The sequence below is a fragment of the Oenanthe melanoleuca genome, chromosome 5 (genome assembly GCF_029582105.1).
Source record: "Oenanthe melanoleuca isolate GR-GAL-2019-014 chromosome 5, OMel1.0, whole genome shotgun sequence".
Lineage (NCBI taxonomy): Eukaryota > Metazoa > Chordata > Aves > Passeriformes > Muscicapidae > Oenanthe > Oenanthe melanoleuca.
The window spans coordinates 18,143,883-18,160,524 of NC_079339.1; the positions used below are offsets into that span (position 1 = coordinate 18,143,883).

The 16,642-nt window shown below is 38.7% G+C and overlaps 1 protein-coding gene and 1 long non-coding RNA gene across 4 annotated transcripts in view; one reads left to right on the plus strand and one right to left on the minus strand.

The window, feature by feature from the left end:
- Positions 1-13,991, plus strand: part of LOC130253842 (uncharacterized) — a 37,972-nt gene extending 23,981 nt beyond the window's left edge. The window contains exons 3-4 of one of the 3 annotated variants that reach the window (XR_008840623.1): positions 11,662-11,757; positions 12,433-13,991. This is a non-coding gene — a long non-coding RNA (uncharacterized LOC130253842). Of the gene's footprint in view, positions 1-3,349; positions 3,673-11,661; positions 11,867-12,432 lie in introns of those variants that run through there. The other 2 variants (XR_008840621.1, XR_008840622.1) reach the window with 2 other exon arrangements.
- The window catches only part of KMT5B (lysine methyltransferase 5B), a 28,208-nt gene continuing 17,506 nt past the window's right edge, over positions 5,941-16,642 (minus strand). Inside the window, 8 exon segments of the mRNA XM_056492788.1 lie at positions 5,941-8,627; positions 9,933-10,120; positions 11,879-11,925; positions 11,927-12,016; positions 12,172-12,191; positions 12,877-13,043; positions 14,957-15,066; positions 16,337-16,502. Coding sequence (XP_056348763.1) covers positions 7,162-8,627; positions 9,933-10,120; positions 11,879-11,925; positions 11,927-12,016; positions 12,172-12,191; positions 12,877-13,043; positions 14,957-15,066; positions 16,337-16,502 — 2,254 coding nt within the window. The 3' untranslated portion in view covers positions 5,941-7,161.

Genomic DNA, 16,642 nt, shown 5'->3' on the forward strand with positions numbered 1-16,642 from the left:
GCATTTATCAGTAAGTTGTGGAAGAGCTCAGTCCTCAGGGCCCTTAACCCACTGATAATTATGACTACTCAGTCACTGATTAAAAGCATTTAATATGCTGTTTTGGTAGATTTTATAGATTTGGTACAGCCTCCTATTTCCTCACCTTCCTTTTTGTGAGTCAATTTGACTTTCTGGAGCACCTAACCTAAGCCAGACTTTCAGAGCAGATCAGCATTTGGGTATTGTTCTCCTTTTTCTAAACAAATAAAATTTGGATTCTGGGACCCAGTTCAAAGGTAGACAAGCAGCTTATAATAGCCAACCAAGATTGCCTACACCCCTGACTGTATGTCCCAGTCAGTCAGTCAGGGAATTCTTAAACCTCCACAGAAGGTCTTTTCTCTGCACTTTAACCAGTGTTCGGGAGATCAGCATTATTTCAGAGTGTGTCACTCCATGCTCTGTTCCCTTAAGGGAATAACTGCTAACTGTAACTCTGATCTCCTTCAAGACCACTGGGATATGTGGTAGACTGTTGCTGCATTGTTCTGGGTAATTCTTGATCTAAAAAAAGGGGTGGGCAAAACTAAGTCTGTAGACTAAACCCCATGGTTTCTCTGAGAGCAGGAAGGCAGGGCTGCAGAACGAAGAAAAACAGCCACACGGTCTGGGTTGAAGGAAGGTCAGGTAGTATTCAGCTACATCTTTAATTTTTTGTATTCATACATAGTTTTTATTAATATTTCACAGAAATTATTCTACCAGGTCTGCTCAGATAATAAATACCTCCTTGTGTGGGGGAGAATAGCAAGTAAACCAAACATGGGAGATTTCAGTATTCCATAAAGAGATGCTGCTTAGATGGCCAGGATCTTCCTACTGCTGATAGCATGGAGCTGCAATCCCATAACAAATACTAATTAAAAAATACTGCATAGCAAAGGACAGGCAGCAGCCAATTTGCTCTCACTTGATTTTGAGAGCTGTCAGACCAGCCAACAACCCTCCCCCCTCAAGAACCCATACAGCATTCCTGAGGCAAGTGTTAATGCTGGACCTCGACCAAGGAAGAATTCCTATAGACTCAGGAGACGAAAGGAGGATGATACACTGCTTGCTTTTTTCCACTCTCCTCCTCATGCCCCACTGCTCTTGCACTTGTGGTGCCCCTTGCACAAGGACCTTTAACACAGTGACAAGCGGCTCCCAGCAGGATGCAAGACACAGAAGCACGCGTGGCCTGTCTGCCCTTGGCCAGAGTTATTCTGACTAACAGAAACAGCAGAAACTCGAGAGACAGGCATGGAGAAGGCTGGAAAGTGCTGAAGGGGTGAATTCCTGGCGGAATGCACAGGGATTAAAACCGGCAAGAGCACAGCAGCATTCAGCACCAAATTATTCCCAAACTGCCCTTGCAGAGCATGGCTGGTTGTTTTTCCCCCCCATCTAATGCTCAGATGCACTCCCGGGATACCTCACAGTACAAAACAATAAATGGCCAAACAGCTTGCAACTAACACAGACTGGTCTCTTAACTGGGAGCAGGGCTGCACGGCTGAAAAGTCCTTCTCTTGGAATCGTAGTGCCACCTTGTGCTGGGAACGGTAACAGTCAACGGATGAAAGCTTGTCCGGACCAGCGGAGAGAAAAGGGAGGAGAAACCGTCGTTGGATCAAGGCTGCATTAAGTGTTTTGGCTTTTGATCATCTTTCCTCTTGGTACAAACCAGCGTCACTCCCAATATCCCGCTGTAAGGCAGAGTCCTTTCATGAAGGGACAGGTGGGCTACCACGAGCACCTATTGCAGGTTTGCCCTGACCCCAGACAGCAGCTCCGAGTGACACCTCCACTGCAACCGTGCACAGATAGCTACAGCTGGCAGATGCCAGTCTGTCCTTGGCACAGGCAAGTCCAGGGAGAAACACGGTTTCACCTCAGACAGAAAAATTTTTTCTGAGTATTACTGACATCCCCTCTGGAGCTTAGTTTGCAACAGGTAAACCCACAAGTAGTGCAGGTGTGGAAGATGAACCAGTAAAATGCAACAAGCATTTTACTGAGCAATTTCTAGATGCAAAATACTGCTATCCTAAACCAATGTGCAGGTGAGAGGAGCCAGTTTGTTTCCCTGGGGAATACAAAATCAGAGTATGAATTTCTAATTTCTTTATTTTTAAATTATTTGAGACTTTTCTCTAAATATGGGTAAAAATTCCTTCTGGTCAAATTTGAATTTCTGAAAATGCTGCCTTCTCTACAATGAGTTTTAGGGGAGCTTTAGCATACTAAGCTTCATGGTTTTGTTTTTTAGTTTGTTCAAAAAAGGGAGGTTATTACTTTGTGAAAAATTATATTTCAAAGTCAGTCACAAAGATTTTGAACTGCTGTTGATCATTAAAGTTTTACCTTTTTACTCCATGGAGCATCTTTGCAAATTGGCTGTGGAATTGTAGTATTGCTTTGGGTTTTATTCACTTCAGGATTTCTTTAGAAACTCAAAGGAGGAAAAGAAAAACATTTTGAAAAATATTTCTGTTCTAAGGTAGGAATTCTCTTGGAAAGAAACAGGGTGTGAGTATCCTGCCAAAGGGGCAGGATGAATGAACACATGAGTATACTGACAGGGATGGGGCATCCACAACTTCTCTGGGCAACCTGATCCAGTGTCTCACAACCCTTGCAGTGAACGATTTCTTCCTAACATCTTGTAGTTTATAGCCACTTGTCCCTTGTCCTATCACTTGGGAAAATCCCTCTTGTGCCTTCCTGCAAGCCCCCTTTCAGTGCAGAGGATGCTCTAAGGTCTCCGTGGGCCCTTCTCCAAGCTGAATAACCCTGGGTCTCTGAGCCTGTTCTAATAGCCTCCCTCAGCCTCCAGCCTCTCTGACCATCTCTGTGCCCCTTCCCTGGACCTGTCTTTGTCTTTCTTGTGCTGAGCACTCCAGATCTGGACACAGCACTCCAGGTGGGATCTTAAAATAGCACAGTAGAGGGTAAGAGTCACTCCCTTGACCTACTGGCCACATTTTACTGAATCTACCGGATCAATTCTGTTGTAGTGCGGCCAAACATGGGAATTACACAGAATCAGAGAATATTCTGAGTTGGAAGGGACCCACAAGGATCATCAAGTTAAAATTCTGATATGAATGGGGAGTGAAGCAAAAAAAGGACTAAAAATCTAATTATGAAATAGAACTAACTTCTGATAAACATACTACAGCACCAGTGGAAAAACCTATGGTTTGCTGGATCCATCAATACCTCCACACTTGACAGAAACTCACTACCAAACACACAGTCTCTGCTTGTTAAGCTAAAGCCTTTCCCAAGCTATACAGTTTCACTGGCTCTATATCTGCTTCAGCACTGAGATACCTGCACATGCAACAAGGAGTCCTTCAACACTTGACCACCCAAGCTCCCGTGTCTGTGGCAGGAACTGTTCTGATCAGATTTCTTGTAAGGATGAATCCAAGTAAAATTACAGTTAAATCAAATGTAGATGCCTAGGAAGAAGTAATGTATTTCCTTTGTGGGGAGGAGTAACACTGAAACAACCTGTATACCTTGCAATAATAAAAACAGTTGTAAAATATTTGTAAACAAGGTATGTGAACTCAAGCACAACAGCCACAGAACTTCCCTTGGTTGGCAAAACGTGGGAGCAATAGGAGGCAAAAAAGAGCAATTGTTACTGTTGCTGCCATGAAGTGATGCTAAAGAGCATGATGCTGCAACACACCATAGCCTCCTTACTTTCTGAAATCAAGAGATTAGGAAGAGATTATGCCAGGCCATAGGTTGACTGAAGACCCAGCCCAAACAAGAGAATACTCACAGGGAGAGGGATTTAGGGATAGGCATAGACACTAGAAGATACAATGTAAACTTTGCTGACTTTCAGTAGGTCTCATTCTGCACAGCTCCCAACCTTCAACCTTTCATTCTAAGAAGAGCAACCAACCATACAAATATGGTGATTAAAGAAATTCTGCTTCTGAGTTGATTTTTAAGAAGGTAAACTGGCAGTATGAGGCAAAATGCACAAAAAGAAACCAGAAAAAAACCCCAGCCAACAGAAGACATGAACATACTTTGGCTATGTGAGGGGTTGGCAGCATAACTGCATGTGACAGGATGCTCCCAAATCTGCAGCGAGCCAGCCTGCCATTTTCACAGTGATTGGGATGTTTCTTTTATAGCCGAACAACCCGCCACACATAACACACAACAAGCAGGCAAAGCCCATCTATATAATATGCTTCCTCCAGTCCTTCAACCTGCTAAAAGGTGCTGTGGTCACCCCAAACCTATACTCAGCTGTGGCATCTTTTCTTACCACTATCCTGGGCAATGTGACGTCAAGGCTAGACATGTTCCCTGACCACAGCTGAACTTCTGAGCTCCACTGTGCTTTGCAATCAGGACAAGAAACATGGCCAGCTTGTCAGATTCTCATATGGGTGACAAACACACACCTTCCTCTGCTACTAAGGTTATGGAAACATTGAGATCCATCAATTCAGGTAGAGATGATGAAAGAAAAATGGCCACTTCCTGCATCACGGGAAGGGGGCAAAATTGGACTTGTGGAAGCCCTGCCTGCCCCACTTGGGGGAATGCATTTAATTGTTTTCAAGGTATCTCTAACACAAACATCTGAATAGCAGGACAGGGCCATGGAAATGACTGCAGGTTTTGTTCCAGATTCTCTAAGACAGGAAGGTTGTTCAACGAACAAGACCAATCCAGACATCCCAATGCCCAGAGTTACTTGTACTTACCTTAACACTAAAGGAAAAGGATAGCAGCTCTCATTAAGGGCTGGCTGAACTATGAGTTAGGAGAATCATCCACTTCAGGAAAACAGCTTCTCCCTCTAAGGGAGGATTCACTTACAATTTCTTCTGCTTTAACACATGTCCAGGTAAATGACATTACTGCAAACCAACCCCCCACTACACCCACCAAGGCTCCAGAGGAGCACCGAGTATGAACCTCCAAGCAGTAGCAGAGGCACAGAAGGGCTGCAGGTAAAAGTGTGCAGCCAGATTTCTGGGACAGCCAGAAATGCTTGTAGAGCATGTGACAATGGCTGTGAATTCCAGAGTAAACAGCTGTATTAGTGTAATTTGTCATCAGCTGTTTCCTGGACACTTCCAACACTAAGGCAATCCCTTAATAACCCATCTCTTTCTCCTTTACCATATTTTATGATCTAGTCCAATTAAAGACCCCGTAAGACAAGTCACTACAGCTGTAAGCATACTCACCAAAGCATTTGTGTAGTGTTCCCTGAACCAAAGGCCAAGGTGTGAGAGTGTGAGTCATGGACTGTACATACAGATCCACCCACATCCTAAAACATGCACACCCTGGCATGACACGAGGCCTTTCCCAGAGACTGACAAAGTTAAAAGTATCAGACTCAATTCTACACTTAATTCTCTCCACTAATGCTTTCACCACTGCGTAACACCCAGTGTAACACCCTGGGTAACAATACACGGTGGTAACACCCAGTGGCCATATAACTGAATCTCTTGATATTTAGGCAGAGAAAGTTGGACTTGACATGAAAATCCTGAGCAGCCAACAGTGGATTCAGCTGACCCAACAGCACCTGTTTGAGGATGCAACCTGTTGTTTCTATACACCTAGATACAAAAACTCAAACCTTAATCCACAGTCAAGTAGAAACACAAATACCACAGACCAAAGCAATATACAATTATGTCAACTCTGACATTTCAGACCCATTTGAAAGAAATGGCTTAGAAAGCTGATTTATACATACAAACAATCCATTGTGCCCAGAAGTTTCCTAACATTCTTTTATTAAAAACCAAAGAGCCAAAGATCGCCCTGATGCTCTTCATTGTTATAAAGCAGACTCTGAAGAATTAAGTGAACTATGTATGAGCAAAGAACTCCAACTGATGCAGAGTTTAAAACTAGGTTTACAGTTTCCTATTTTATTGGCATGGATGTATTTCTAAACTTAAAAACCCTTCTGGCAAGTTATCTCAATTTCTTATGACAAAATTTCTCACAACACACAAATATTTACAACATATACATATTTTTTCATTCTTTTACAACTGGTTCTTAAAAGACAAACAATTCTTAGGTTACCACAGAACAAAAGCTGTGACTTAGTTGTTTTTAATTTGATAAAACTATCATAAGTTAAAGTGAATAGATTTTTCTTTAAATTCCTTGTAGCATTTTACAAGTGCAACAGAAAAATATGAAGAACCAATTTAGGATAGCTGCAGTTCATTGGATAAATGTTGCCCGTCGTAATCACATTATTTCACAGCAAATTCTTGAAAAAATAAGCACCAATCATTCTTGCAAAGAACAATTTTATCTAAAAGTATTGAAAAGTGTTAAATACAAGGTGTTTAATTTACGGTAACAAGCAATAAATACACCATATCCAAACTTTATTCTGCATACTGCTACCCTTGTACATATAATGTACTAAAAAGTCAGCAAATTGTCAACACCTTTTCATATTTTTTTTCTCTTTTTTAAAGAAATCAATTTGACTTCCAACCAACGGTTTGCTACTATAACAAAGGCCACAAACAGTACGTCTGGGACAGCATACAGTGTTAAAACTGACAAACTCCAAGGGGGAAAAACCATCTAGCAAATAAATTGGAAAGCTGTAGATCATTGCTGGTGATGTTAACATATACTAGAAAACCTTAATATGCTGCTACTATGATTTTGTAAATTGTTTAGTCAAATATTGTAAGAGCAAACTAACGCTCCTACTGATCAAAAATAATTCTGTAGCCACACTGTATTCTCATTGTCCTGCATGGAAAGATCTGATGCAATTTCGTAACTTTGCTTGAGCCTTTATTTTACAACAGAGCATTACCTCTAACTTGGAATTGCACGTAAGAAGGCTATTAAAAAGTACAATAAAAATCTGCACAAATCAGACTTAAGAAGAGTCAGTATGCTGTACACTTTCTACAATATTACGCTGATAGGTGAATAAAGAAGTGCTGCCACTAAGTTTTTCAGAAAGTTCTTTAGTTGAGGAATAATCAAATGGAATTTTCGTTGGATTTTTTTTTTTTAAAATTTTTTAATTTTTTTTTTTTTTTTTTTTTTTTTTTAAGAAATGACATCCAGGTCAGTTTAAGACCTATAAGCTTATGCATTGAGCCTTAAAGACTGATCTTCTCTCCTCCTGGAAGAAATATCAATATCTATTGAATCCTTGCCAACAATAAGCCTTAATCTCTTCGCTGGAGGAAGAGGAATAAAGTCATCAAATTCATCATCATAGTCATCTTCCTCTTCATCATCGTCTTCTGATGAAGATTCATCTGCTGTTTCCTCTTCATAGCGACCATAATTATCTACTTCCATTCTCGACTCCAAAAGGGAGAGAGTTTCACTACAACACACACCATTTTCATGAAGGTCCTCTGGGTATGTCCCTCTGTTTTCGTCCTCTCGTTTTAGCTGTATTTTTAATTTTGTTGAACTATTGCCTGATCCTGAGTTAAACCCATTATTTAGCTTTGCTACATATAAATTATTATCTTTTTCATGGTCTTTACTTAATTTTATGCTTATTTTTGAAGAATTCATTCCATCACTTTCTTGATCATTTGCCTTGCTACTACTATCATGGCGCCTACGAAGAGTCAGTTTAGGGATCCCAGAGCTATTTTCAAGGATAAGTTGTGCATCATACCTCGTGATTCGTCTTTTCTTTTTACTTTTTGCAGTTCTAAAGCTGTCTTTTGCTTTAAAATTGTCAGTTGTTACAGAGCAGCCACCAGATCCAGGGACACAGTCTTTAAAGCCAACAGGTGTGTCCACCACGTTATTCCTCTCTTCAAGTTCTGAACGAGAACTAATTAAATCTGGTACTTCATCCTTCACAGGTGTATTGTGCATAGTATCAGTTTCCTCTGTTTTTGAAGATGGTTTCACAAGCTTTCCTTGTCGAGATTTCTTTTTTGATGAGCCTGCATCACTTTTCTGGCACCGACCCTCCCCTTTATGTGACGGTCCATGAGCCACGTTGCTGTCGTTTAACGCACGAGACTGCTGCCCTGCAATGTCCGATTGTGTTCCAGTCAAGTTACTCTTATAGCTATCCAACGTATTTGGTTCAAGCTTTGTGTCAGAGGTCTCCTTCAAACTCATCCTTGTTCTCATCGACCTCCTCGTGATGTATGTGCAGGGTGCAATATCACCATGCTCGTAAGCACCTTTCACAGAATTCAGTTTATGTTCTCTCGCTGCATGCCTCGTTAAGCATCCGCTAGAGACTGCAACTTTGACTGGTCCCTCCAATTCTTTATCTTTTTTAATGGGCAAGTTTTTATATAAAACTACTTTAGGCTCTTTGAGAACTAAATTTCCCATTTCAAGCTTTCGAGAAGCATTCTTTTGCTCTGGCCTTTTGCACTGATTTCTCAACTTTATCTTTGAAAGTAAAGGCTTTGCAGGCTTTTTCAGTCTCTTTGGTACCCTGGAATTATTTAAATGAGTTAGTTTAGATGAGGTAGAATTTGATGATGCTGGAATTCTTGATATAGACTGTCTGGTTAATGTTCTATTTTTGCTGTTCTTTTTTACGCCAATTGAAGATTTTCTGTTAGCTGAAAAAGAAAAAAAAAAACAGTTTTATTATGACACTGCTATATCCTGAATTTATCACTTCCAAATATTGCAGTTACTTCATTTATTTGGGGCACTTGAAAAAAATCCATGAGACAGGATGTAGTAAGGAACAAGACTCCTTAAGTTGCAACTCAACACATGAAAGGAATTGCCAAAACAAGTACATCAACATTTCCAGGTACACTTCCCCTCACTATACCCAGTATACCAAGCTATGTTTTTACTGAATTTCTTCTTCTACCAATTAAAAAAAAAAAAATATATTATTTGCTGAGTATTATTACGATCTAATATTATGTCCAGGATTTTTTTTCATGGAGAAGGAGGAAAAAACCCCAAGCACCTTTATCTAATATAATGGCTTCAGTTTCAGATGAAACTACTGCCTACTGTGGTAAGCAAAGGAGTTTGCTCAGCAGAGGTGCAACTCTAAATACTGGTCATTAGAGACCATAAAAAGATTTGGAGACATCTTTTAGGTTTTCTTTTTTCTATTAGTTTGTTGGGTTCTTATGTTTTATTTTTGTGTTTTGGTTTTTTTAGTATCACAGCAGCAAACAGCAGACAGATGGAACCGCAGTATTTTACATAGCTCCAGACCTATTTACCAGTTAAATCAAAGTTCAAATTACTTGTATTTTACCCATACTGAGGTTGGTGGAAGTGGGGAAGTGGGGAAAGCAAATAAATCATACTCACTACTTCATGGAGAGAAGTCTTGCAGGAAGATTACAAACAAAAATCCCTTCAAATTTCTTCTGAAATCACTAACTGTGCACTTTCACTGCACAAGAGGTGCCTGAACTATCAATTCTGGATGTGGAAAGGGAAGAGCTGCCCAATTTAAAGGACGTCTAAAGGAAACAGCTATTTGTTTAATAATATCTACTAAGAGTATTTATTTAAAAATTCATTTCCTAAGAATTCAAACTATGTAACTTTTCTTTCCTAAACCATACTACTGCCTGTGGTAGTTTACTGTATTTTAAAATACAGAAATTATTGGCAGGACTTTAACTGACATGCTTATAAATATTTGCTCTTGATATTAAAAAAAAAGAAAAAAGGAAAACAAAAGAAGAACATACCACCTATTGTTCTTCAAACACTTGTGGAAAACCATGAACTTGCTGTTTAAATTACCTTCGGATTCCTGAATAAATTAGCTTTAACAACCAGTATGTGAGAAACATCTCAGCACTAAGAGAGGAATTCTGTGACTGTGAAAGTTTTTGTGAAGCCTTTAATGACTCCAAGCTCTTCCCCTTACTTACTTGCATTACCTTTTTCCTGAGTGGTATCTGCATCAGTGTTAGAGCTGACAGACTGGCTGTCTGAATTCTTGCTGCTGTCACCCAACTTTTTAAGTCTGTTCAATCGTTTGTCTGTTTCTCTCAGTCCATATTTACTGTTAATCACAGGAGTAGGTGCTGGCAATCCCACTCTTGATTTAAAAGCACCAGTTCCACGTCTACAAATAAAAGGTGGACACAAGGTATTAATAAATCTTAGTGTAAACCTAGAGCTTTGTTTCATATACAGCAGTTTGGATTCCAGGTGTATCTGGATCAATGATACCAACAGTCACAGAAACTTGTTAACATTTTGTGCGCTGTTTTGTCTTCTGCCTGTCATCTTGGGTGCCTAAATATCTCAGCTGGCCCGCAAGAACAGCAGGATCACCTAGGAAGAGTACATGGACATATGCAGAGAGATGCAAATCTTCCTCGTGGTGACCTCTGCAGGCTTCAAAGAAATTGTACTGGGCCAAATCTCCACTGCTCCAAACATACCCACAGATTCCTACATCCCAACACTTTACCATTGCAAATTAACACTCTTTACAGCATAGTAAAAATTGAGATATTTAAATATGATTTTTTTTTTTTTTTTGGTGATGTAAAAAGTGACTGTTGCCTCATTGGTCTTGAAACAAGCAAAAAATGAATCCTTACTAACTCCCTCTGAAATAAAAACTTAAATATTTGACTGCCTCTACCAGACCTTTGTAACTGAAAAGCAGATTACTAAAGTTAGAATTACCCAAACATTAGCTTAACAAAGTAACATATTCATGTACTTAAAATATAAAAACAACAAGTTAATGAAAATGTTCTGACATATAAAACTAGCTGTCCTGAATAAGAAAGTATGTCCACATTACACTGAAATCAATGATCAAAAGAACTTGAGAAAAACCCCACATAGCTCCATATAACAAGGGAAGAACAATTCTGGTGCTTATTTATTCAACCCTTTACAGTCTCCAGGACTGAAGTATATTTTTAAAAGCAGCTCTCAAGATAAAGTCTGAGATTGCACCCTTCACTTGGAATGACCTACCAACATGACATGAGTTTGGAGGTCCATACCAGAGCATTTTCCCTTTAATTTCAAGATTTGTTAGTGACCAAAGTAGCCAATAAAAATGAAAGTAGGATTATTAAACTATTTATACACAGGTATACTAAGCTATTTCTCAATATGAGCAATATTTTGTCTTTTATAGGGTTTTTCTTCCTACAGTTAGATCAAACAGAATGGTGAGTTCTGTGCAGCTACTCTTAACTGAGTGAAGCTCTCAGATAATGCTGAGCCTCTCTGCTCACAGCGAGCAGAAGTTTCAACATGGCAAAAACCAACTATGGAATTATTTTACCTGATTTTGTGAAGAAACCAGGTTGGGACAGCACATGTGAGAAACAAATACTGAGTGAAGGACAGAGAGAAGCAAATACTGCCCAAACCAGTAGATATTTACAAATACACAAACCCCCAAGTTCTAACAACACTGGGTGAAAAACTACTTTGCTCATTCCCAGCAGAAGAGAACTTCAGGTCCACAAATAAAACATTACTGGAATTTGCTTTATAAAGTGCAAAGAGCAAAAGTTGGGGATCAGTTCACAATGGTCTTGTAGAAGCTGTAACTGCTTTTCCTTCCAATTCTACTTTATTCAGTAGAAGTATTATTAACGATCTACACCCCTGTTTTGTTCTGTCTAATTTTAGGCTCATCTCCAGAACACAGAATCAAAAGATTAAGAGAAAGCAGTTTTCAGGAATCATCACTATTCTGCAACAACACAGAAAAATCATAGCAAATAGGTAGGAAGCAATTATTTTGTGTCCAAAAATCTGAGTACTCACAATAAAGAACTTTCAGTTGCACAAAATAGATCATGAATATGCCCAATTTAATTTGAATGCAATTTATATCAATGCATACCTTTCACAGGTGTAACATTCGCAGTATTCATTATTTTCTCCAAAAAAAACCATCTCCGTAGTAACAGGAGATTTCTTCTCCAGGTTCAATATCTCTTAGAGCTTTCACACATGCTGTATCTCTGCCCGTTGATACAAACTGGAGAAGGAGATGATAGGAAGGGAAAAAAAAGGTTAATCATTAAGGCTGCACAGTATCTGAGTAAGAAATAAAACAGCTGGGGGAGAAAAGTTGGAAGGAAAAGAAATAAAAAGTGGGGTACTTTATTAATTTATTAATAATTTCTTGCTTACCTTACAGTTAGGTCTGCAATCTGAAAAAGGTCCAAAAGATAAAGTCAATTAACTGTGGATAAGACCTGAAACATGAATAGTTGTAGATATCTAAAGTAAGGATTCACTTTGACTTCAATTACTTCAGAATCTCAACTAAATACTGGGTGTTAAGTTAGTATTGCACAAAGCCAGACATCAAAAGATTCCTGCTTTGCTATAGGTGCATTTCTAACCTCTTCCCTATGCCATCACTAATGTCCAGTTTCCCTCCTCTTTAAGGTAAACAGGATCATCTTCATCTTAAATCCTGTCTGCTCTTCTTCAGCCACACAAATACAATCAGCTAAGCTTCTGGTGCAAAAAGTAAAACAGCCATAAGAAGCTCACCTAATAAAGATGTTGCTGTTGACTTTCACAAAGAAATTACTGCTTACTGTTACAGCAGAGTTCACAAAGAACTCAAGATAAGCCACAATATGCTCCACTAATTTAGCTGCCAGTTCCAAAGTCTCTTTCAAGGAAGAAGGCATTGCTTTCTAGAGCTTCTCTGAGTTTCACAGCTGATCAGCTCTGGCTGGGAAAATCCCAGTATGATTTTGTCCTACAGTAATACAGTATGCCAGATTCAGACATTTTTCTCCAAGTTCCTGTGCTGTTTGGCTCACATACAACACTCCTGAATTTCTTATGCCCTTCAACATGCTTCCTATACTTACTACTCACCATGATTGATAAATGCAGCAGGACCAAGCCACAGTTGTGCACAGTTTTTTCTTGTGGAATACATGACGCTGAAGTCATTTTCCCCATGTCTCAGCAGCATGTTTTCTTCCATTTCTGATAGTTCAGCAATACAGCCCACAAGTAATTCTATTTTATCATTTCGTTTCCTTTAATATAAAAAGAGCAGCAGAAATAAGACTACATGTGCCAAAATTACAAAATAATTTCACAGAAAGAAAAGCTATTATAGAATCAATGACATCAAATCTGGCGTCAGAAACAATTACCACCATTGTTTCTACAACTTCCTGAGACTGCAGGCAAGAAATTGCAAGAGTTGATTACTTCAGCTTCTGCAATTGTGAAAACCAAAAGCAAGATCTTTTCATACTCCCTCCCCATCACTACTTGAGAAATTTTGACTTCCTCCAGCTGCTTTTGCTTGTGTTTCCTAAACTTCTTCCTGTGGCCAGGAAAACCCAGCATAATGAAAATGCTTAGAGCTCCATGGCTTTTCAAATGAGGCCCAGTAATGATGCAAACAAAGACTGGAATTCAAGCAAGATGTTTTCCTCTCTCATGAGTAGTTCTTCAGCATGAAGCTGGTCCTTGAAATAGAGTGAGGAGGGGAAGTGACACCTACAAAAATCAACAAAACCACAAAGCCTCTGTGTGCAGACAGCCAACATGCCATCATGACTAGAGCAGTGCAGGGGCACTGAATGCTCAGCTGTAGAAGCAGAGTTTCCATTTTCTTGCATGGGCGTTGCTTCCACTGCTCTTCAGAGTGGCCATGCCACATTTTGGCCAGATTACTCTGACAGAGATGAACGTGGTTTAGTGGAAACACTAAAGGTACATGAAGGACACAAACTAGAAGTGAAGCCTTTTAAGTGCAAATTTCTCCTTTGACAGAGAGGGCTGAGAACTCTAATCAGTTTTGAGTCTTGACAGGTTTCCAGATATCAGTAGGGTAAGATGCAGCCCTCCTGTCTTGTTCACATCTCAGGCTACTCTAGATTTTGAGCATGAAAAGTTAATCTGTTTTCAACACATCTACATACAAAGCTTCTACTCCAAAGAATCAGCCAAGGGGTAAATTCAAACACCACCACCAAAACAAACCAAACAAACCCAAAACCAACCAAGCAAAAAACACAAAACAAACACCCAAAAACCCAAACAAAAAGCAAAGAAACAAACCAACCAAACCCCCCAGAAACCCAAACAAACAAAAAACCCCAAAACAGCAAAAACAAAACCAAAAAAACCCCTTTCTATCAGTATTTTCTGGATTGTATCATGATTGTGGAACTTTCAGCTCTAGTCATGAAGAGCTGGAATCTTGCCTCAGCCTATTTAGAGCCTCCTCTACAACACACGGAGATTGTGTTGCCACGAGCAGGGTGTCCAGGCACTCAATCCCAGTGTGCAAAGAACCACATTTCCTCACCTCAGGTGTGCTGGTACGAAAGGATGCTGCCACAAAGCATAGCTCATACAATTGGTGTTTACATATGAATTCATTTTAAAATCTGAATTAAGCCAGAATCTGCTGATGCTGCCACATGCATACTTATAGTGAAACTCAGATGTGCCAAAATGAGATGAGGAAATACACTGGGGCTCCAGCCTTGTGTTTCTAGGGGTAATTTATCTTGCACAATCAAAATATGCAAATAACACTCATTCAAGAAAGGCAAAATATCAATTCCCCCACAATTATTTGCTGTGTAACAAATATGTCATACTGTCACATTTCTCATGGAAGGCTGACAACTCTTGAGTAGAGAAAACAATTATCTGACTGAAAATAAGATTTAAAAAAAAAAGTAAAATAAGGACTATAAGTATAAACCCAAATATACAAAGGAGTATCTTCCAGAGGCATGGATCCTGTATTAAGTACTTAGCAAAAACAGAGAGAAAATTAAATTTGCAATTAACAATACAAAACGATCTATTTCGTTCTTAAAACTGGTTGCAGTTTTAATTCTAAATAACACTTTAAAATGTTTTTTTATAGAATCTTTCAAATAATTGACAGAAACAGAATGCAACAGTAAACTGTATTTCTTACCATTCTTTTGTTGCAACGATTTTGGCTCCATTTTGCTCAGAAGAATACCGATTACAAGGCAGTATCTCAAACCCACTGTCAGTTGCAAACATTCGTAAATAAATAAATACCTGCAGTGAAAAAACACAGTACTTGTCTGTTACACGCAAAATGAAAGCGGTGAGGAACTTCTTATATAAATAATGAAAGTGAACTGTACAAAACCACACACAAAATGGATACTGGAGTGGAATACTGTCTGCTGAAATACATTTCTATATGCTTTATAATGTTTATATATGTTTAAGCTATACATATTATGTTGATCTTATTTCTTCACAGTAACTTGCAGGAATCCTCACACAGGTAATGTGATTTTCCAAAGAGTTTAAGATTAAAGATACCTGGACTGGTACCAAATTGGTCCAACTAATGAAAATGGGTAATTTTTTGTCTTAAAATCACTGAATAGCTGTATGCAAGAAACCTCAAATCTTTAAGAACCACTGAGACCTAATCATCTATAGGAATACATTTTATTATTATTAATTATTATTAAGATTATTAAGTTCTGAAAAAAGATATTACTTCTACAACAAACCTAGATGCTGAATTCAGGGATTGTTGAATAATTTTTTTAGTTGACGTATGATTGTGTTACTCTAAAAACCACTTTACCAAATCAGAACATTTTCTGCCAACTCTTTCTTGCATTACTAGATTTGGTGCATTTTAAAGAAGGCCAAGTTCCTTTTGGTTGTACCTGGAAACAAGAGACTCATTCCTGAAGAAGCGTCTTCTTCTATTTTTTAAGTAAACAATACTACAATTTTTTTGCTTTGAACTTTGAGAATAAAAAAATCTTTATGCTACATATAAAATGGATTTGGGGAATGGGAAGTAGAAGAGGAATAACTCCCAAAGAAAGCCCCTATACCCACAATAACTGGGGTATTTCAAGGTAACAAGGCTAGTCCCTTTTCCTTTATCTTCCTTTGTCACCCAATTTGACTTAAAACAATTATAAGTAAAAAAACCCTAACACACCGCCCCTCCCCCCCCCCCCCAAACAAAATCCTCAACCAAATCACAGTACAAACAAATGATGAAGGGGAAAAAAACCCCTTCCTTTCTACACTCTATTAATAAAAGGCAATGCAAGCTAACAAAAAAAAAAATAAACCCAAACAAAAAAACACACAAAAAAAAAAAAAAAAAAAAAAAAAAGAGGGTGTATCTAGTTAGGCTTTAAAAAACAAAGGAAGTTTCTCTTAAAAAAAATAAGACAACATATAACCAAGCACTTGATTGCTTTACTATTGCTTCATTCTTAAGAAATTTTTTACGTTTTCTTTGCCTTTCACCCATCTGAAAAAGCACATTAATTACAAATACACCTACATGTTCCTTGAACAACCTTTCCTGCATTTTGTTCTTGTTAAGAAAATAGTGCCGGGCCCAGTCACCTGACGTCAAGGACTTGAAGGCTTTTTCTAAGTGCTCATCTTTCTTAAAACGTTCAATCACCTCTTTGAGTTCTTCTTGCCTTCCTTTAATAGGTCGAAATCTGAAATTAAAAAATAAAGCTATTCTAGTCCACCATCAGTTACTCACAGCACACAGTTCATCTGCCACCCATATAAATGTTTAACTCCCTGCATAAAGGCACTGATCAACTTTTGCCAAACCCAAAGCCTTTTTAAACTG